Source organism: Idiotropiscis lumnitzeri, chromosome 20 (assembly GCF_059441095.1).
Source record: "Idiotropiscis lumnitzeri isolate Australia: NSW breed Sydney's pygmy pipehorse chromosome 20, RoL_Ilum_1.0, whole genome shotgun sequence".
Classification (NCBI taxonomy): domain Eukaryota; kingdom Metazoa; phylum Chordata; class Actinopteri; order Syngnathiformes; family Syngnathidae; genus Idiotropiscis; species Idiotropiscis lumnitzeri.
Genome location: NC_142410.1, coordinates 12,081,629 through 12,103,247, shown reverse-complemented (window position 1 = coordinate 12,103,247; position 21,619 = coordinate 12,081,629). Strand labels below are relative to the sequence as shown.

The following is a 21,619-nucleotide window of genomic DNA, read 5'->3' as shown; positions in this document are numbered from 1 at the left end:
CACACACACACACAATCGCAAATAAATGCGTTTGCGAAGACCTGATTTGCGAGATTGACACGTTGATAAAAACAACCAAAGATAAAATGTAGCAAACATCTAATTATCTTACTTCTAATGTGGTAATGGCGTTTATTGTTTGTAACGCGAGCTCACATTTAGGCGACTTGAGCGCATCATTTTTTTTCTCCATCTGAAGCGGCGTCGGACGGCCTTCAAAAATAATCTTGACGGGTCGCGTGCGGGGCGACACTGTTGGGTTTCAACTTCTGTGGCGAGTTGTGATCTGTTCTAATGAGAAATAATGACAAAAAAGGAAGAATGCAGCTTTGACACAAAGCGTCGGCGCGCTGAGGCTGCGAGATAGACGTTGGATTAAAAAACAAAAAAATGAAAGAAAGAGAGAGGAAAAAACAATTCCTGGCCATTTGGACGAGATAAATTTAATTTCTTTGCTATTTGGAGGTCTTCTTTGAAAACAGGCAATCGTAATGAGCACATTCAAAACCGGAGAATAGATTTCGCCTCCCGCTTCAAATGAGCCGCCGTTATCGGCGTCCGTCATTCGCGCTTTCCCATTTTCCAGCTGCTAATTGATGTTTTTGATGTCGGCCGGGGAAAAATTGAAGCAAATGTCACATGTGAGCCGGCGTGGAAGTTAATAAGATTGACTCGGTCGGGCAGAATCCGCAATGAACGCAAGGGGAAGCGCGTCATTTGGGGCGGCGAATTTGCCCCATGCATCTGGCGAGGGGTGAAATCGACACCTTCGGACCAACAATGTCGTTTGCTCACCCAAAAAAAAAAAAAAACTGAACTAAAGCGTTTGCTTTTTCCTCCGTAGGCGAGTGTTTTCTTGCTGATTAGAGCGTCGTTTTTCCAGTGGGGGTCCGAGCTGTTCCGTCTTAGCGTTGGAGCAAATCCGCATTTTTAACGCCATTTTGAGTCTGAAAAGCCGCCTTGCTTCATAGAAGGTGAGCTTAGGCTAAAAAAAAAAGAAGATACAGCGATAGGAGTCGGTCGGGGTCAGCGCATATGCTTGGCCGATGTGTGACAGAGCTTGAGTTTAAATCCCCCCCAAATAAAAGGATGGGAGCGTCACTGGGGTCGCACCATCTTGAGCCATTTAGCGAGCTTTGGTGGCTCGTCAAACACAAAAGCATTCCAAATCATAAAAAAATACAAATCTAAAACGTCAAAACAATTGCGCTTTTTAAAAAAATTATTATTATTTAAATTTACACGCGGTTTACGTCGCACTAAAATATACGCGATTGTCATATGGATTATTTCGGTTGAGTGAATTTTTTTTTTTTTTTGTCTAAATGGGCCACGACCCCCCCCTCAGCACTTTTCTTTTTGAAACAAACAAAAAAAATAGCCTCTGCTCGCGTTGAGCCCTTCGAGGATAGCGGATAAAGGACATTATTCTCCGAATAGGCAATTAATTCCGCTGGCAACGATCGGTTGGCGCACCCCCCACCCCACCCCACCCTCAATGCCCTCCATTCGCCATTTGAAATGCTAACACAATGAAATATTTTTCTATTGGTTGCCGTCCCCTCGGTTAAGCCGCTGCCGGCCGCCGGCAAAGAATTTCATCGACTGATGAGACCACAGGCGTGCCCGATAAAAAGGTTAACTGTACGTGACACACACTCTGAGTAAGAGAGCCCCCCCCCCCCCGTGTGTCCGCGCCCGCCGCTACCTTGAACTCGCAAGTTCGCCGTAACTTTAGTTTGACTTTACCCTCGTTGTTGCCAAGAGCGCACTTTCTTGTTTGGTCGCCAAAGGCTCAAAACAAAATGAAATGGCGTGCCCACTTATGCCGCTTACGTTTTGGCCCGAAACGTTCATGTAAGACGAAATACTTTGTTCACGGTGACGCAATTTTAAATGTGCTACAAAATCGACCCTTTGTGGAGCTATTTTGTGGACGTCAATTTTTTTTGGCCCATTTTTTTTTTTTTTTTGCTTTGTATCTGTTGAGTTGCCATAGTAACAACAACTTTATTTAGCTTTGAATTCGTTTTCATGCCATAGCCACGCTTGCAACGCTGCTCTTTGTAATCAATGAACATGCCGAAAAGAAAAAAACACCTCCAAATATTTTGGTTGTGTTTTTTTTTTTTTAACTCTAAAAATAGGACTCTATGATTGAGCTCAAGCGGGTGTACACGTATTGTGTTGCTCCTTCTGGTGTGCATGACTTGGCCACTTGGGGGCAGTAGAATACCGACGTGGATATCCAAGGAGACCTTCACAACTGATCTCTCGGTAAGACAATGTCCCGTTCGCGGATCTTTACGGAGGACAAAGAGTACATGCTTGCGGATATCGTTCTGACTATCTTTCGCTTTGCTTTTCCTGTGACTGAAGAATCTTTTTTGGCTCGCCAGCTTGTTGTCGATTTACGGTGGCAGATTGACACATTCCTCCGACTGTACATTTTTGCGACGCATATTTGATGCCGTTTCAATTGTACGAGTAAAGATTCCCATCTTCCTGTTACACGACAAAAGGATACTGTAGTTTTAGGCTCAAGCCGGCATGTGTTTCTTGCCGCCTTTGTGTTGCCATATCTGGATTGTGCTGCATGCACAGTGTTTGGAGTAAAAAAAAAAAAAAAAACAAGATGGCAGTTTTTTTTTTTCTCACCACCTTTAAGGATGAGATGAGGTAGTGGGGGGAGAAGTTAGATTGCATATATATATATATATATATATATATATATATTTATTAGGGTGCATGGGCCGATGTGTTGTGAGGACGGAGGCAGGTGACTCCCCACTGCTTTTGGTTTTGACTTCTCGATGACAAGCCGCCATTGGAAATGGCGGGCCCGTTGATCAATCCCGCCGACATGACAGCGCTGCCGCGAGTCCCGTCGACTCTTTGGAGTGCGGCTGCAGCATAAGCACGAGCGGCGCGCGCACGCACGAGTAGAAGCGCCCTCGCCCGTTTCGCTTCACTAATTGGCCCAGATTGCTTTTTTTATACATGCAGGTTTTTCTGTTTTTTTTCGGTTTTCTTTTAACTCCTGTTTTGTTTATTGTAAACAATGCCACTATCTATCCAAAGGGATAAGGAAAATGTAATGTTAATTTAAACAAATATATATTTAATCGATTTACTAAAAATAATGAAATAAAAAATGTGAGTGCAATAAAGTGATAAAAATGTACAATTTTTGAAAAAGAATCATAATACACATTTTAAAAATGGAATTATTTTATTACAATTTTTTTTCCCTCCCCTTCAAATGTGTTATTCCTAACGTATTATTCCTTCATCTCGCTTAATAATTTGCTGATTTATTAATCCGAAGCAATTAAATATTTTTGGTGACTTTTTGTTCATGATTTGCAGATCTTTCATTTGATTTAATTATTAGTTTTAAATACATAACTCATGATATGGATGAATTGTTAATTTCTTGAAATGAATTTGCGCCTTTCATTTGGTTAATTTCCTTTGAATGTTTTTGAATCATCCATTTGCCGTTATGAATCTTATTTGATTTATTTTAAATTCTAAAATAGGAATTCCATAGATTATACATTACAAATAATTAAATCATTAGTTAATCATCATTTAGTGGCTGTAAATGAACACGTTATTATAGAATTAATGAAACAATTTTTGTACTCACTTTTCCCACCCCACCTTCAATTTCTTTCGCCTCCATCTTAACACGTTGTGCATTTATGCATGTGAATGTCATGTTTTTGTTGTTTTGCCAGTTGAACGCAGTCGCATTACAAGTTGAGATGATGATGATGATGATGAAGAAGCACATGGGGGGGTGTAGTGATGGATGTGCTGCCTCTCAATTTGTTTATTATCATTTTTTGTGTGTGTGTGTGTGTGTGTGTGTGCTCGGATATGACAATGACTCGAGGCAAAATGCATCAGCGGCTGATCCGCGCTGGGGATCGTTGCGGAGAAGCGAAGCAAGTCTTTGTCTGTCGGGATAAAAGGGACCAACAAGCTTTTATTTTGCTCTTTTTTTTTTTTAATTACAATTTTTCATCCACGGCTTCAATTCATATATGCATAATTAAGTGAAGCGGTTGTCGCCCCCCCCTGTTCTTTACGTCAATATGCATTTGATTTATCGCAGACCCCCCACGTGTCCTCCACGCACCCGTCAAACCATCCAACACGCGACTAAGTCACAAAACGTGAACGCAATTGTCACAAACGGCTCTTTTGTCGCTTTGCCGACTTGTTGCGACGCGCCGGTCGGCCGGAATAGCGGGGGGGACCCTTTGGGGGGACCGAAGCACACTTGAACTGTTTAAGCGTCATCTGCTTTCGGACCCTTAATTAAACCGACACACGCGCACACCAGCACACTCGCCGTCGATTAATGTCGCCGTTAATATTTATGTCAAGTCTCATATTTTGATTTTAGTTTGCACCGACATGCAAAATGTTCAATTTGATTCTCCAAAGTCATTCATTTTAATGAGAACACGTTTCCTTCTGTCCCTCTTTTGATGTTCGCATTTTTTCTAGAGTCGTATGGTGGCGATTTAAACTTTTGACATTTGAGCTAAAATAAAAAAAGGCAGCCGTGTTTTCTGTCAAAAAATATTGCCACAAAATATGGAATCCATCTCAACTTTGTTTGATAGCAACATCCCCAAAAATTGCATTTGCCTTTCAGGCAGCATTATGCGATAGCATCGAGTTTTTTTTTTTTGTTTGTTTTTTTTTTTTTCAGGTGTCTGTTGTCCTCGCATCACTCACTGTCATTAAAATCCGTACTTAAAAATGATCTCACCATTAGCATGTTAGTTTTTCTTAGCAGCTTTTACTGCATTTAAAAATGATCATATCGCTGACGAGAGCGTTTTACTACTTTGAGTTGACCTTATTTCAACGTATCAAGCAAACGTGAAGGCAACCGATACCGGCCACCGATACTTAAGGCAACATAAATCGGACACGAGTGAGTCCTCCTTGCCTCGAGTTGATATTTGTCGAGCTTCTCACGTTGTTCATATCGTCTGTGTGACGTCATCGTTCCATGCGGCATTCTTGGCCATCCTTCAAACGGTCGGATTGAGAGGTGTCAAATATGAAGCCAGTGGCCTTTAAAAAGTCCCAATTGCGACGGCCTCAAGAAATGTCGCAAGCGGGAAAACATTAACTTACTACCTCCACCCAGTGGTAATAATAAGAACAAGAAAAAGAAAGTGCAGGTGTGATTGGCAGCGCGCCGCATTTAATGTTGTGTGCCTTAAGCCAAGTGTGGGAGGGGGGGTGGGGGGGGTGTTGCAGCACACAATAGTGGCGCTATCTCGCTGGCACTCTTGCTTTGTCTGGCTCATTGTGCACCTTATTACACGCCGTATTTGCCGTGAAGAATCCTCCATCCTGGCTTCTTATCGCCACGGAATGTTAATGGCCATCGTCGCGTCGTGCTGTCATTTGGAAAGTGCATCTGTGCAAAAAAAAAAAAAAAAAAAATGCCGTGACATCGTTGCCTTCCTGAAAAATAGCATTGCCGTCCTTGAAATGGTTTCGGACTCCTGTTGGAGCCGGTTCCGGTTCGGGCCAGTCAGGAGAATTTGGGTGAGGGTGGGTGTATTTTTAATTTTTTTTATTTTTTTTATTTTTTTTCCTTCCTCCCCCTCGGCCGTGTGAAGGCCCGGCTCTCCTGATCAAAGCGTGTCTTGTTTTATGCGGCCGCTTTGAAGTGGGCCGAGTCACCTACAGCACTCACTTCATCAACTTCACGAGTGTCTTAATAGCAGATCAATAAGTTTCAAAGTCGCCGCGTTAATTTGATACCAGCACCGATGTGATCACGCTGGGCCTCTCGCTCTCTTTGCCTCTGTCGCTTGCTCGCTCGCCCTCCCCTGCACATCTTTGGAGGCGGTTTTAGACGACGGGATTCATCTGCTCAACAATTAATACTTTCGTTCTTTTTTTTTTATCCCTGGGAAAAAAAAACAAATGTGATATCGCTGTGATGTTAGCGAGTGATAGCAGCATCGTTCATCAAAATTGATCATCTTGACTTGCCTTTAGCATTCACATGATTTATAGAATTGCAAACACGTTTTATGAATTGACTCCAGCTTCATTTTTATTTATTTTTTTAAATTTTTGAAATATAGTTTTTTTTTTTTTTTTTGATCTGGTTGGTCTTAATGTGTATTATATTGCTATTTATTGTTGTGTTTTTTTTTATGCGCTCTTTAATTTTATTTTTTTTAATTAAGTCAGGTTTATCTTAATCTACTTGAATTATCATATTGATTTTCCTTATTTTGAGCAATTAGTTTATGTACTTTTCATTTATTTTAATTCCACTATATTATATTTATTCTTTTGGACTTAACATATTTTTAACTTAATATTTTTTTTAATCAACTTTGTCTTTTAAATTTCCAGTTTCTGACAAAAATGAGGAATTCAAATAATATCATGTGATGAGAGCTTTTTGAAAAGATTTCTTTTTGTCAACACAGGACTTGTCTCCCATGTTTCTCACAAAATGTAATCCCCCCCCCAAAAAAAATTTATTTCAACGTTGCCTCTCGAACCTGTAAAAAAAATTCATCTCCTCTAAATGAATTCAAGCTCTCAAATCATTTTTAAATTGTGTGTGTGTGCGTGTATCTAAAGCGTGAAAGTGAAAGCTGCATCCGACAGCCTTTCGGCAAGGGCGAATTAGCAAACTTTCCTCGGCGCTCTCCGCCGACTTAAGAAAAGCAAAAGCAAAACGCCATCTGTGTGGTGGAGAACAAAAGCCAATTTAGTGTGTTCATCTAAGGGTTGCTAATGGTATTAGGGCAGCCTGCGGGGCGCCAGCTTGATCCGCCGGACGGCCGGACGGCCGCTCAGTCGGGTCTGACGAGCGCTACGACTCCATCGCCCGTTCTCAACCGGCGTTTGTGCCTCGCATATGCCGCCGTGTCTTCCAATTGTTTTTTTTTTTTTTGCTTTCTTGTTAGAGAAGAACTCAGGATGATTCCCAGACAAAATGCTGGTAGGAAAAAGGGCCGAAAAGATGATCCTTTTGTTTGAGTTGGCCCACGTTTTGTGCCGCTCTGATCTGGTTTGGAATCCCATTGGTTGTCCTTTCCCGTCGATTTATTTGGTCTTGTGACGAATTTGGGAATTATTATTACTCTTTTTGTTTTTTAACTATCGGCTGTCATTTGTTATGCCACATCTGACTTTTTTTTTTAACAAATAAATCTTTTAGCTTTGTTTCACACAGATTGAGTATAGGGGGCCAAATAATTGTCTGAAAAGTAATTGTTGCAAGAGGTCAGCAACGGGGTACTGTGGCATAATCGTAGGAAGGTGAAAATATTGCTTGGAATTTGCACAAAATTGGTAGGAAAAGGAAAAAATGTTTTATTTGGAAAAGGGAAAAAAAAATCCATAAAGTTTCAACATGTCACATCCAAAATTTGGGAATGAGCAAGTCACACGTTTGCTGCGGCTGTGTGTGTGTGTGTGTGTGTGTGTGTGTGTGTGTGTGTGCCGGCTGCAGCAGCGGGCTGCCTGTGTGGTCCTCGGTGGTCCGCGGCGCTCGGCCCGGCAGCGCACCGCCGAGGGAGACAGCGAATGCCGGGGGTCCGACGTTTTCTTAATAAATGTTTCATGATGAATTTAAGCAGCGCTCGTGGCAAAAATCCATTATTGTCCGCACACACACACACACAAAAAGACAAAATCCCGTATCTCTCATCAAAACAATGAAATACAACATTTCAAGTATATTTCCCCCCCTTTTTTTTTTTCTTTTACACCCCCCCTCCTATGAGTAGGTATGAAATCTTGCTTCATTAAAAGTGTATTAATCTCGCCCGGTCTCGTGGGAGGCACCTTAAAGACGATGTTGTGTCTTTTTCTTTAAATTGTCGGAGGGGGGAAGAAGGGAGGGGAAAAAAAAAATCTTCCAGATTTGGTCCCTGTCAGTCAGAAATAATTGTGTGCTTAATCTTGTCCCTGATGGATGACTCGGAGTTCAGCAATGGGCCAGCTCCAATGACAAATACAATATTAATATTCATTAACCGCTTTGACAATGCTAATTTTGATGCCGTCGTAAAAGGGCCTCGCAAAGTTGGCGGCCAAAAGCATCAGAGCGCTGCGCAAGGTGGCGAGATAATTTGTGCTGCTTTAGCGAGCGAGCGAGCGGGTGCGTGTGCGGCAGCGGCGGCGGAGAGTCTTTTTAAAGTCTTAAAGCGGAGGAGAAGAAGAAAAAGAAGAGGAAAAAAAGAAGGGGGGGAAAAGGCAAGGTAGCACAAACAAAATAAAAGAGAAAAGGGAAAAAGTTCAGACGCATTGGAAAGCACGACCGCGGAAGTAATACGATCAAGAGACGCGGCTGGAAAAAATTTGACACCTTCAATGCGAAATCTTTTTTTTTTTTTTTAAACGCAAAAAGCCTCCCAAAAACTGGCAACAAAAAGGAGAGGACGCACAACATGGTAAGTCAGCGCATTCTTGATTTTTCTTCCCCTTTCTTTTTGTTCCCTTTTTCTTTAATCGTTTTGATCTTTTCAATTATCAGCATTTGAAGATCAATAGTCATTTTTGGTGCGCGGCGGTTGAAAGGCTCACAGCGGTGGTGAGCGGCGGCTGGTCGGATCGCGGCTTTAAGAGTGGGCTTCCTCCTCGCGCCGACGCCACTCGGCCGCAATTTCCCTCTGCTGGCTCCTCGCTTTGACTTTTTGCCTTGTTTGCTTTTTTCCGGCTTTTCCCTTTTCAGCCGTCGTCGTCGTCGTTGTCGGCGGCGGCATCGTGGGCAGCCTCGCCGTAACTTTTTCATCACACTTGGAAGTGTTATTTGCTCTTTTTGACATTTTTTTTTTTTTCCCTCCCGTAGAAAATCTTCGGAATGCTTTTTCCACCCCTCGATTTTGCGTCTAACGTAGTGTGACCGCCACTGAATGGAGCGTGGCTAGTTTCCTTTTTCTTTTTCTTTTTCTTTTTTTTTTTTCTCCCGGGGTGGGGGGATTACTGACATGACGGGAGAGACACCCCGCTGCTCGAGTTTAGCCAAGTTAGGGCAACTCCTAAAAAGACGCAACACTCCATTTGCCTTATGTCCGCCGAGCCGGTGAGTGAAAGCTTCTCTTCATTTTCTTTTCACTTTCTCCAAGACGGGAGACGCGGACACAAAAGGGCTGTTTGCTGTGTGTGTGTGTGTGGGGGGGGGGGGGTGGGGGTGGGGGGGTTGGGTGGTGGTGGTGGATATGAAGACGCGTGAGGGGGAGAGCGAGGGAGTCCCGGGCGATGGCGTTGAAGGAGCGGCGGAGGGTGCCCGGCGCGTCCGGACGGGCGGCGGCCGCGGCATGGGCTCGTCCCCGAAGGGCCGGCGGCCGGCGTGTGCTCGGCCGCCGCGGCAACGGCCGCCGTCTTATCGGCTTATCCCATCGGGGCGTGAGCGAGGGGGGCCGCCGTCGACGAGGTGCTGCCCCCCAGTGGATTAGTGGCTGACATGGTGGTGGGAGTCTGCTTGGAGTGAGTGCACGAGCGCGAGTGGCGGCATGCGCGTTTTAACCAGGAAGCGAGCAGCATCCCAAAAACGGCTCTTTTAAATGGTAAGACTTTTTACGCTTGTTTTTTTTATTCTGTTTTGTTTTAGTTTAGTTTGGCGCAAATGTCGTTTTGCTCCTGCATGGCTTTGAATATTTGATGGCATTTGGTTTACTTTTTTCTGCGGCTAATTTCTTCCACTTTTGTTGCTAAGTGACAGATTGACAATTTGGATTCATGAAAGGCAATGTTTGATTGCTTTGTCCTGACAAGCTGACGAGAATGAATGAGTCCGAGGCGTCCGGATAAAGATGATGATGATGATGATGATGATGATGATGAATGTTTGCTGTTTCTTCGAATTTATTTGAAATGAAGGAAGGCATTTCCTACATTTATTATCACATTTTCAATCAAAGTTTGATGCCATTAAATATTTGGTGTAATTGTTTTTAGTCAAATGTGAATAATATTAAGCCACACCAAATTAGGATTTTTTTTTTTTTTTTAAACAATTTGCTGTTAAATAAGTTTTGTTTCTGTTTCTAAAAATAATCACCTTTGATTAAAAAACAATCTTTAAAAAGCTCAAATTATTTTTCTATTATTTAAATTGATTCGTGAGCTCCACTTTAATAATTCTTGTGACACTTTTAGCACAGTGGAAACTGTTTTACTCCCTGAGTTTATTTAATTTTATTTATATATATTTTTTTTGTGTGCGGGGAGGCGGTGTTGTTGTTGATGGCGCTGTGGCAGCGCGATGGCGAGCTGTCCATCACTTTGCGTTTACTGAAGAAGGCGCACGTGGGACAAAAGGAGGCGGCGGGAGCGTGGCGGGCCGGCTTGAATGGACGGGGAGGGCGGGCAATTAGCCGGCGCCTCGTCGTGGGGCTCTTTTACTTGTCAAGCCGGGGAGCCCCCCTGCCGCTATTGTGCGTGACATTCCCTCAGCTTTCTTTTGCCTTTTGGGCCTCGGGACGGGACTCGCTGCAACGCGGCCTGCGGGATGCTCGGGGAAAATTTACATTTCAATTGACATATTTGCAAAAGTTTTCAAGATGCACAAATTAGGCTTTGACGAACGTCTTGATTAAAAAAAGATACGTGCTCGGTTTTCTCCTTGAAATTCAAGAATTGACTTGCTAGAATTGCACGTTTAAACTTGAGTTTAGGTTTTAATCGACGAGTATTGCGCACGTTTAAATAATGTATGCCATCAATATTTCATGTGGCGTGGTTCTTGTTAGGCGCTTGGCTCTTTTCTCCTTAAAGCATATATTTGTAACTTCAGGCCGTAAAAAATAAATAAATAATAATAAAATACACCCCCAAAATTTTTTTCACGTTTTGATTTAGATTTTTTTTTATTTGCCGGAAAATGTGTAATTGTCGTTTCTCCAAATGTGAATATTTTCAATGAGGCCTCTCCTGCATGATGATATTTTTTTTTTTCTTTGAGGCATTTCATTGCCATTAAATGAGCTTTTATTTCCCTGTAATTTTTCAAATCACTAATTTAACAAACCAAGGAAGAAAGTTTTGGGCCTTGAACGAAGCCATTTTTGAACTCGAGGGCCTTAAATGGCCTTCCCCAGCGTTTTGATCTGGCGAGTCTCTCCCCCAAAAAATTAATACAACTTCAGAGAGACTGTTTTGTTTTTTTGTTTTTTTTTATACAGGCCAAACCTTCTGCCAGCGAAATCTCCAAAAATGTAACATTACAAATTTATAAAGAACATTTGCCCAGCCTTGCTCGCACCACAAACTCGTGTTTGGCAAAGGGACTGCCTTCTCTTTGTGGACTAAATTGTGGAATCCCCCGTTTGCTTGGTCTATGGGCAACAATGGCAGGCCAGCCCCCCCCCCCTTTCCTCAAAACACAGTCACACACCTACGGTCGTGATTTTGTTTTTTTGTTTGTAACTATGGTTGCCCCTCGCCCCCTCTTCTCGTCACGGCTATCAAAACTTTCCGCTCGCAGAGTGTGTGACGGATGAGGTGGTAGCGGGCCTCGCCGCCTGTCGGAGAGCTGCTCAAATGACTAACACCCTTGGGGAACGCTGGTCAGCCACGAGCGCGTGGAAAGAGAGAGTGCACAATGCACACAAGTTCACCCACACACATGCACACTTCAGTCGGCGCGGGAAGGCGGCACGGAAACAAGCGGCGGCGCGGCGCGGCAAACGGGGGAGCTTGTGCACGCCGCGCAAGAGAGGGCAGGAATCGCCGGGTGTGGGGGGCGCTCGGAGGGGGAGGGGGGCCGGTCATGTACCCGCGGGACGGATCTCCGGCCGGGTCGGAGGACGCTGGAGTCCTCAACCCGGGACTCGTCCAGAGGGTGGGCGGCTGGCATCTCAATCTGAGCAGTTGGGTGAGTAGGCCGCATCCCCTTTTTTGGGGGCGGTGGAGGGGGGAGGGGGGGGGTTGTTGTTCACCAGCTTTTGGGTGATGGAAACTTGCTAAGCGTTAAATGTTTTTGCAAGTGGATTTTTTCTCCCCCATTCAAAAGCAGTTTTATTTACCTGACAAAAGCGTGTTTAGTCAATCTCATGTCTTATTCGTGGCAAGGAAAAAAATTCAACAAACGTGACAGCCTAACATTCTTTTGTCGGCGTCCGATTCCAAATCTTGATTGCCAGCCTTTCAAGTGAAATTCTGCGAGGCTGATTGCATTTCAAAAGGCGGAATTTGCCGGCGCTCTTGACACAATATCGCCCGTTTAACTCAGGTACGAGAGCTCAAGAGGCTGTTTGTGTTAAAAAGTGTTGCGGAGACGAAGGTTGGCGGCGGCGGCGTGCGAGGGGAGGAAGCAGCTGGAACGCACGTGCGCGCCCGAGACTCAATTTGTCAACACTTGCACCAAATCGCACTTGATATTTAAGCGACTTTATTTGTGTGCGACACATCACAACGTGTCCTCTCCGCCATTCCATTTGATGTGCCGACTTTCAAAGACGCGGCAAGCGGGGAAATGAGCGCTGACGAGCGACCTGAGCGGCAGCGCGAGGACGGGGGAGCAAAGGCTCTGGCCCACATATTATTTTTGTTCCGTACTCTGATCAAGCAAGTCGGCGTGTCACAACTGCAAAGTGAATAATTAAGTTTGATAAAACATCTCGGGGTGCGCACCCCCCCCCCTTTTTTTTTTATGCCCCGGGAGATGCACCCTCTCTCGGAAGAGAGATCAACACTTCCGGATCAATCCCCGACTGACCAAGAAATGTGATTTGCGAGCGCTAATCAGCGTGGAACGGCGGCGGATCCGCCCTCTGATAAGCCTTTAATTCGTCTCGGCGTTTCATATTCCATTGCCGTTAATCTCTTAAATATTCCTTTTAGATTGTCTGCTTGAATGTGAGGATTTGTTCTCAAGCCTCAAAGGAGCATTCAAACCGCCCCTGCCCCCCCGCCAAAAAGAAAATAAGCAACAGATTTCAGCAGGCTGACATTGATGTCATCGGACTTGTTCCGACATTTAAGCTTTTGACGCTTTTTGTTTTTCTGCTCGGTGTCCCTCCGCGGGCCGCCGCCTTTCCCAGCGCGCGCCGGAATGCGGAGGCCCAAGCGTTCTCCGATCCATCACGGCGGCGTCATCCCTCAAGCCGGGCCGTGCCCCGGCCTCGCTCGCCGCTCATTAGCAGCCGGCGAGCTGTTGCGACAACTCATCATCTCGTGACACAAAGCAGACGAATGAGGTCGGCACCTTCACATTTAGGGTCCCCGCGAGGTGCCGCCAAGCGGAAATACGGGCCAACAGCTTTTTCCTGTCCGGCCTTCACCTCGCCGCCCCCACCGCCTTTGTCTCCTTCTGTCCTGCTGTCACTTTGTGAGCCTCTGGGCTCCGTCCTCCGCCCCTTCTCCTTTCTCTCGCCGGAGGTCTGACTTCGATTTGACCGCCTCCTGGGGGCTCTTTTTACAGTTTGTGACTGCTCTTTTCCAAAAGTAGATTAGTGTTGAGGCTTGTGGCAGCCCAACCGTTGCTCGTAGGTGCTCAGGAATTTCAAGCTGGTCGGAATTCGGAATCCCGATCAGGCCGGTCAACTTTGGCCCCGCGCACATTTTGCGTTCCCCTCGTCATATGGACATGATGATTCTCGATGAAATGAATGAATGAAAGCTCTGTTTTGAATATGAAGCGCACAGTAGGAAGTCGGAGCAAAGCCGGGAATAACTCGAACCGCTTGTCGTATCGTTAGCATAACCGGAGGTGGCAAATCCTACGGCTGTACTTGAGTACGTTGCCTTACTCAGCAAGCCAGCGCCCCGACGTGTCCTGGACGATAGCGCAAGCCTGACGGCAGTTGTTTTTCCGGGGCTCGTGAACGCGCGTTGTCGTTCGGAGGCTTGAAAAAGCTCGGACGTCTTCGTCTGATGCTATTTTCGTTTGCTCCGGTGACGAAGGATGCGAGTCAGCGGGGGCGTCGGGGCAGAAAACGTTCTTTCTTCTTCCCCTGGCCCTTGTGGAGAAGCCTCCCACGTCGCCCGCTTTTGTCTCTCGGCGCTTTGTTGTGCGACAGAAGCGCCCGAGCCTCCCCGCCAGTCAAGTTCTACGATTCGGAGCAGGTGCCGGGCCTCGTTCCTGACGGGACCGGGCGATTTTTGACTTAACGTCATCGGCGACCGCAACGGATGCTACTGCGTGCAGTCCGAGACCATTAGCCGCGTTTCCACAAATGTATAACTCGATTAAGCGACAATGAAGGAGGTCAGGAATTTGCAAGATCTTTATGACGATCTTTATAACTTCGAGCCGTCCCACAAACCAAGATTTGGGATTCACTGCAGTTTGTCCTTCACATCAGAGTCATTTTTGCCACAACTCCCTACAGAAAGAGGGTTTCTCATGTAAATCTACTGCTCTCTCGCCCTTTTGGGACTGGAACATTTGGGGCATTTTGAACTGTCCCCTCAACGGTCGAGGCCTGCGGACAAAAGAGATCCTTCAAATGGCCAGGAAAGCTTTTCAGGACGCCGACGAAGAATCGACAACATTCTTTCACATCATTCCCCGAGGGAGGAGCAGGGATTCGCGAAGCAGGAGGTTAGGAGGTGCGAGGAGGTGGGGGGGGGCATTGTAGAGGAAGAGCGACAGAACTCGTCAGCTGCATGCGGCAGCTGTCATCATCCTGCTTTTTTTCCTCCCCATCCTCCGTCTATTCTGGATGTGCAGATCACATCACGAGCGCCTTGGTTTGTGTTCCTTTCTAACGAATCTCGCCCCCCCGCCCCACGCCTCCAGCTCGACACACAAGCACAGATACGCAACCCCCCCCCCCCCTCGCTCTGCTCAGCCGCCGCGCTCCTCCGCAGCCTTTTCAGCTCAGGGCTGTGAATGAGTCCCAGGAGTCTCGCTTGCCTCCCCGGAGTTCTGCGGGGGTTCATTAATCTTTCATTGGGACCATGGCAATAGGGAATGCCCCCCCACCCCCTCCCTCCCTCACCCACCTCCCCTGGCCACCTTCCACAATTCTCTAACCAATAGAGAAAAGGTCTCGCAAGAGATGCCTTTAATTACCAACTGAGCAAGTTCAAGTCCAAATATTAACCGAAGTCCGTTTGCCAAACCGCGTTGGGGTTGACAACACCAAACTCTCATTTCCACTTGCATGACCGCCCCCACATCCCCCCTCCCCCCACCAGTTCCATTAATGCTTTTCAAAGTCAAGCCTGCATCCGCTGCATTTGAGTTTTGTTTTAAATTTCTGCACAGATTTAAGTCACTAATGAGGTTGCGTGAGGGCCTACACGAGACCACGCACTCAAGCAGATCCACCCCTTTCCCTCCCCTTTGCTGCCACACAACCCCCCCTCCGCCCCCACCCCCTCTTGAACATATCATCCATGTTATGATAAGCCTGATTAGTGCTGCTTCTTTGGCTGCCGAGAGCAGGATAAGGACGTGTGAGGAAAGAGGCCAAAGCCAGCAGGCTAATCGACAGCAGCGCTCTAATCTGGTTATCTGGTGGCTGGGGGTGCGGTCCCAGACCCGGATCATTGGGGGGGGGGGCCCACGGCAACTCCACTGTAATCTTTGGGTAATTGAAAAAAAAAAAGAGAGAGAGAGGGTGGGCTGTGCCACTTAGGAGCACAAAGACAAGATGACATAGCTCCAAGTCATTTGGCAAAAATGCAGAAATGGATTTTCAGCTCCTAAACCTTTTAGGAGGATGCGGTCCTGCCCCCCCTCGAGAGTCAGGGGGGGTTGCGAGGGAGACGAAGGCAACGGTGGCGCGTTGACCGAAGCCTCTAATGACTCGGGATTTTCTTGCCTTGTCTTGATTTTCGGCGGTCTGCACAAGATCGATGACTTTGCGCCGCCGCTGCGGTTAAACGTGTCTCGTCGCACATCAAGCGCCAAATGAGAAGTGGCAACCGCTCCCCCCAACCCTCGGGGGCCTCTTAGACTCACACTGAATTCCAGAAGTGTTTTTAATTACAAACCGCAATGTTTTCACTGAGGCCCAGCGCTTTGGCGCCTCGCGAACGGCCACAATTCGATACGCTCTTATTTGACGTTTCTCTGAATATTAACCTTTTTTTTTTTCTCTCGTTGCAGTCGAATAAGGTTCCAGTGGTTCAGCACCCTCACCACGTGCACCCTCTCACACCGCTGATCACCTACAGCAATGAGCACTTCACACCGGGGAACCCGCCACCGCACCTACAGACAGACGTGGACCCCAAAACAGGCAAGTGTTTTTTATTTATTTATTTATTTTGGGCTATTCAGCAAGAATCCGTGATTCGAGCTGCAACCCGACACCTCGTGGCTCTCCCATTTTTCTCACATTTCATTCTGAGGCCTTCCTTGCAACTTGACCCGCCTCCTTATTTTGTTTCCGGTCAACCTTTCCTCTTCATGGCGAACCCTTTCGTAGTTTGATTGGCCTCCAGTCAGTCATTTAGGTAATGATGTCGCCTTATTACAACGGGGAAGGGGGGGTTAATGTACCAGCTGCTGTTTAATGCAGCGCATAATGGAGCCTAATCGGGACTTGGTGTTTAATGACTCTAGCGAGCATATTGGGTCTGCCGTGCTGCTTGTGTGGCTTTTAGCGGAATGGTGCTCCAAAATGCCGTCCACATTTTTTTCCGCCTCAGCCCGAGGACGCAGTCATTCCTCATGCTATTTCAGCGACGTTGGCAGGATGAAGAAACTTGCAAGAAGTGTGAGAAGTTATTTTTAAACCAGACAGTCTGTACAAGACGTTTGCATCTATGCAAGAAAACTGAACGTCAAGCCAACGGAATCGGCGCTTAATATCCCAGAACTTGTCGCAATGACGTGATGGCTCGACAAACGTTTCCAGTGAACGCAAATCAATTAAAAAAATTTTTAATCAACAAATTCATCGAGTCTCGTGCCACATTCAATCCCGCCTAAGCGGGCTAATTCCGAAACGGATTTGACTCGAGCTCAGTCGCTAGCGTTAGCCTCGCCTGCTACCATTCAAGTTCTTCAAATCCAAAACTAACCTTTTGAGCCTTCATATAAATAATGAACTAATTCATCTCAGCTCCACATTGTCATTATGCGACGTATCTTCGTGCGTTGTCAAGTCGGAATTGATCGGATTTGCTAGCTAGCATTAGCATCGTAGCTTGACTTAATCCAAAGCGAATATGAGGCGCTTTCATCCGCCTTATTGTTATTCATCTCCACGCAGTCAGAAGCGACACGCGCACCATTTGATTGATGCGGCTAAATCAAAGGCGCCTTCTCCCCAAAGACAATTGTACATTTTTCACCGTTGGTGACACCAAACAGCGATTGCAGTAGTCACCAATTAGCTTAAATGGCTTTGCTAACGCTGTTTAACAGCTGCATATTTGCGCTAGCTTTTGTCGCGCGTGCGGCATGGTGTCGCTGACAGCGAATGACGAGGCAACCTCCCTCTGATCACACGCCACGGCGTAATGATATTGTTGAGTTTTGTTAACTTCTAAACCGCCATCATTTTACATCATTAATCTCCCCAATTCGCGTGACAAACGTGACAAGAATCGTGTCGCTCTTTTCCTTTTTTATCCTCCTCTTCCTCTTCCTCACCTCTCTCCCCTCTCTGCCTCCTCCAAAGACAATGTGCCGCTGTCGCCTGCCGAGGCCTTTGATCAGGAAGTGCGATTTTTATTTTTTCCTCTTTTTGTTTTTTGCGACATGTTCACGCGAGCAACAAGGCTTCCTCCTCCTCGTCTGCCTCCCCCTGTGATGTGCGCGACTGTGACAAAAGATTTGATTCTTCATCTTGTCCACCTCCTCAACGTGCTCATGTCATCTTCTTTTTTTTTTTTTTGTTGCAGGAATTCCAAGGCCTCCGCATCCTCCCGATATTTCTCCTTATTACCCGCTGTCACCTGGCACCGTCGGCCAGATCCCCCATCCCCTAGGATGGTTAGTACCACAGTAAGCGAATCCCTTTTTTTCCACTACTATTCTTTGTACTTTTGTTCTTTCATGAGCTGTGTGAAAAGTTAAGACAAGTCCACATTTCCAAATTGTGGCTCAACAAACCTTGAAGGGACACGGAATGGAAAAACGCCTTTTTAATGGTGAAGTCAGGACAATAGCGAAAATCTGCACGTTATTGACGATTTGTCATTGCTCACAGATGCCACAAGGTGGCGACCATTTTTTTTTCTTTTGCTCTGACTAAATGAAGCGACTGCCCACAGTTCAACCTCGTTCCATCGTCCAAAGATGGCGCCAAAGCGCTATTTGTTTGCGAGACACGGATTTGGCTTCAAAAGACGTTAGATCCCCCAAAGTGTGCTCCAGTTGTTGTTCCTTTCTAAAAGGCTTCTCCGTCTCCCTTTGAGCTAATCGTCAAACTTTGTGGACTGCGCGTTCCTCATTACCGCTTTTTTTTTTTTTAAATGGCGCTCACTACTTTGCATCTCTCTGTAGGGTCAAATTAGAGTAAATGAACGGCGATTGCCCGCCTTTTACCCGCAATCCCGCACGGGGATTCTCCCTGGGTAACTCTTGTCAACACTTGTTAATATGACAAAAGGCTACAAATTAAACTCTGTTAATTTAATGTTTTCTCGCCTCCGTCTAAATAGCGAGAAAGGGCCCCGAGCGCCGCCACGCCGCCCTTTGATTTGCTGCACTTTATTTTCGGTATAAATTTACATTCATTATTGTTTGTCTTTTGGATGTGTAGACCTCAATTAGCGTGATGGCTCCATTAAAGGGAGCCGCACTTCGTCTTTAATTATCACAACAAAACACCTAGTTCCAGCTCGGGGGGGGGGTCGGCACACCAAGCGAAGGGTTATGAAATTTAATTAGCCGCCGCTATCAAGATTTGCTACGTTCCAAATTGTCGGGAGTTTATTCCCACCCCGCCTTTGATCCGCCGCTCGGCAATCCCCCCGATTTTTGTCCCCGATCAAATGAGAATAAAAGAGGCCGACTTGAGGGGGCTCGCTACCTTGGCGTCTGTCAACGTTGTTTCTTTACCTTTCTTCTTTTTTCCTTCGCAGGCAAGGTCAACCCGTTTATCCAATCACAACAGGGGGTTTTAGACACCCCTACCCAACTGCGCTCACCGTCAACGCATCCATGTCAAGGTGAGTCGAGCCCTTGGCGCTCAACGCGCACGCACGCACGTGCACACGCACGCACACCAACTCCTCTTAGTGAGTGTTGCAAGCGTTCCCCGAAGGATGCTTCACGCCTTCCCATATTCAAAAGGCCAAATCTCCAGCAAGGGTGCTCAAATATTAATTATATTTATCTTCTTATTTTTTTCTCCCCCTTAATGAGGCCCCCGAAGAACATTTAGCCCCCGCTGCACGTCAGGCTGATTTGAAATCAGCCGTGCCGCGTCATTGCCAGACATAAACAAAGACAGCCGCGCTTTGGGACAAAACTTGCTCGGCATGGTTTCGTTCCAAAGTGCTGCTGTGAACGTTCAAACATATTTTGTGCAACCATTTTGGCGTATACGCGCATGTGTGTGTGTTTCCCCTTTTGTGTTTTTACAATCATGTTGAGAAACTTGCCATTGTGTGGGAATTGAATTAAACACGTGTCTGGCGGTGTCGACAAATCTGGGACGCTTGGAAAACAATGAGTGGGATGGGAAAAAAAACGGGAGCATTTTGGATGGAATATTGCCAACTTGCCGGGCATCGATATATTGCTTACGTTCCACCGTTATTTTTTTTCGTGATATCATTCTAATAATGAACTTTTTGATCTCAAGTTCTCAAATGTTGTCAGGGGAGGGGGGGGTCGGTGGAGGGGTGACCGGTGACTTTTCAATCCGGCACAGCTGTTGCCAAGTCGTTAAAGTGTCGTCAATAACGCGTGTACCTCGTTGAAGCTGATCTTGATGGGAAAGGCCTCCCCAGATTGTCCCCGCTGGAGCAGAGGTCCAGACATCTGCCAGTGGCGTCCGCGTCCCAACTGGGCCTTTAAGTGACTGATAATTCACTCTCCACATTGTCATCATCCTATTTCCATCGTGGCTAATTGAATCTGCCGGCTGCGGGGTGTGTGTGGGGAGCTAATGCCCTGTGATGAAACCCTTAATTTGATTACCCAATTGAAGCGGGGCGGGGGTACTAGACAGGTCTCCGGAGAATGCTTTAACACATCCTCCCTTCCCCCCTTTTAAAAATACAAAACAAAAGCGAGTTAATTATGTATTTCTCAAGATCGTCGCACAATGAGAGAAACGACGCCGTGTGGCTGAACTGTTGCGCTTTGAGCATAAAATTATATTTCCACTTTCTCTTCCTTAGATTTATACTAATGATTATCATTGCGCCAATTTTACAGAGTGTCACAATACCAATTCAAAAAAAAATTTCAAATGTGGTTGCTAAAAAATATTTTTTTCATCCAGATCATGGCAACTTGTTTCTTGAATTTAGAGGGTTTTTTTTTTACATGTTTTCGGAAAAACACTCACAAATGATTTTAGCAATTTTGCAATTAGGCTGACTATATGGACCTGTGGCTAAAAAGCGAAGCATGGAGAGTCTCTGTCGCCGAAATGTGACATCGGTGAATTGTCGGTTGGTGTGCGAGGGTCAGCAGTCGGCGGCTGTAATTTGTTTTCGATTGTCTAATTCCGCCGAGTTAAGGGAATTACCTGAGCATCGAAAGACTCAAAATTGTCTCTCGGACCCTCGCGCTCTTTACACCTGACCCCAAATTAGCGGACAGGAAATAGATCTGGTACCTGCTCGCACCTCGCACCTCCTGTTAAAAATGTATCATGGGGTCAGGTAAGATTTTGGATAATGACGGCGCTCTCTGTCCCGGATTTTGTGTGCGCGCGTGCACCCGCCTGTGACAGGTGGGCCGCCCTTTGATACGCCGCCTCTCGCCAAATCCCGTCGCTCGCGCTCCTTCTCGGCCGGATCATTACACATTAAACAGGCACGGGGGTTTGCGCTTCACGTCGGCAATTAAGCGGCACAGCTCCGCGGTAAACCTGACATACCTTTCCGATTGAGACATACGGGCCCGAGGTCGGGGCGGGGCCCTCCTCGCCGTTGATTAAATTGGTCCGAGGCGCCGCTTCTCCCGACGATGACGATGCCCCCTGCTCTTCAAAGGGACGGCAGTCATGTTTTAACCATCACCTGGGCCCGCTGCGGAGGGGAGGGGAGGGGGGGGGTTGAGGCAGCGTGGAGGTGGCGAGGGGACAGGAAAGAGAAGAAGAAGGGAAAAAAATAGATTTGGAACGGAGGAAATTTTAACAAGTGCACAGAGAGGCGCGAGAGGCGAAGGGGAGGGAGGAAGCGGCAGCGGCAGCCCCTAATGATGGGCGACGCGCAGCCGCCGCCGCCGCCGCCCGCCCCGCCGAGCTCCCCATCAGCACATGACATGGCACAAACACCAACGTGTCAGGGATGAAGGCGGCAGAAGGGAAAAGAGTTTGAAGAGGGTGTGTGTGTGTGTGTGTTTGGGGGAAAGAGATGTGGAGAGGAGGAGGGGGGGGGGCGAGAGGAGGGGGGCGCCCTCGCTCTCCCCTGAGATGGCCTCCAACAGAAACTAGTTGTTCCTGGCGAGTTTATCCTCATCATTATATTCTGGCTCCGAGCCATGCAGCCAGACACGGCGAGATAATGAGCTTTACACACA

General features: G+C 46.6%; 1 protein-coding gene across 14 annotated transcripts in view; it reads left to right on the top strand.

Moving 5' to 3' along the window:
• tcf7l2 (transcription factor 7 like 2) overlaps positions 1-21,619 on the top strand; it is a 75,853-nt gene that overhangs the window by 45,306 nt on the left and 8,928 nt on the right. For 13 of the 14 annotated variants that reach the window (XM_088283784.1, XM_088283785.1, XM_088283782.1 and 10 more), the window contains 3 exons: positions 16,073-16,205; positions 17,818-17,920; positions 19,003-19,089. In XM_088283784.1, the coding sequence (XP_088139910.1) occupies positions 16,073-16,205; positions 17,818-17,920; positions 19,003-19,089 (323 nt within the window). Of the gene's footprint in view, positions 1-11,599; positions 11,888-16,072; positions 16,206-17,817; positions 17,921-19,002; positions 19,090-21,619 lie in introns of those variants that run through there. The other variant, XM_088283791.1, reaches the window with a different exon arrangement.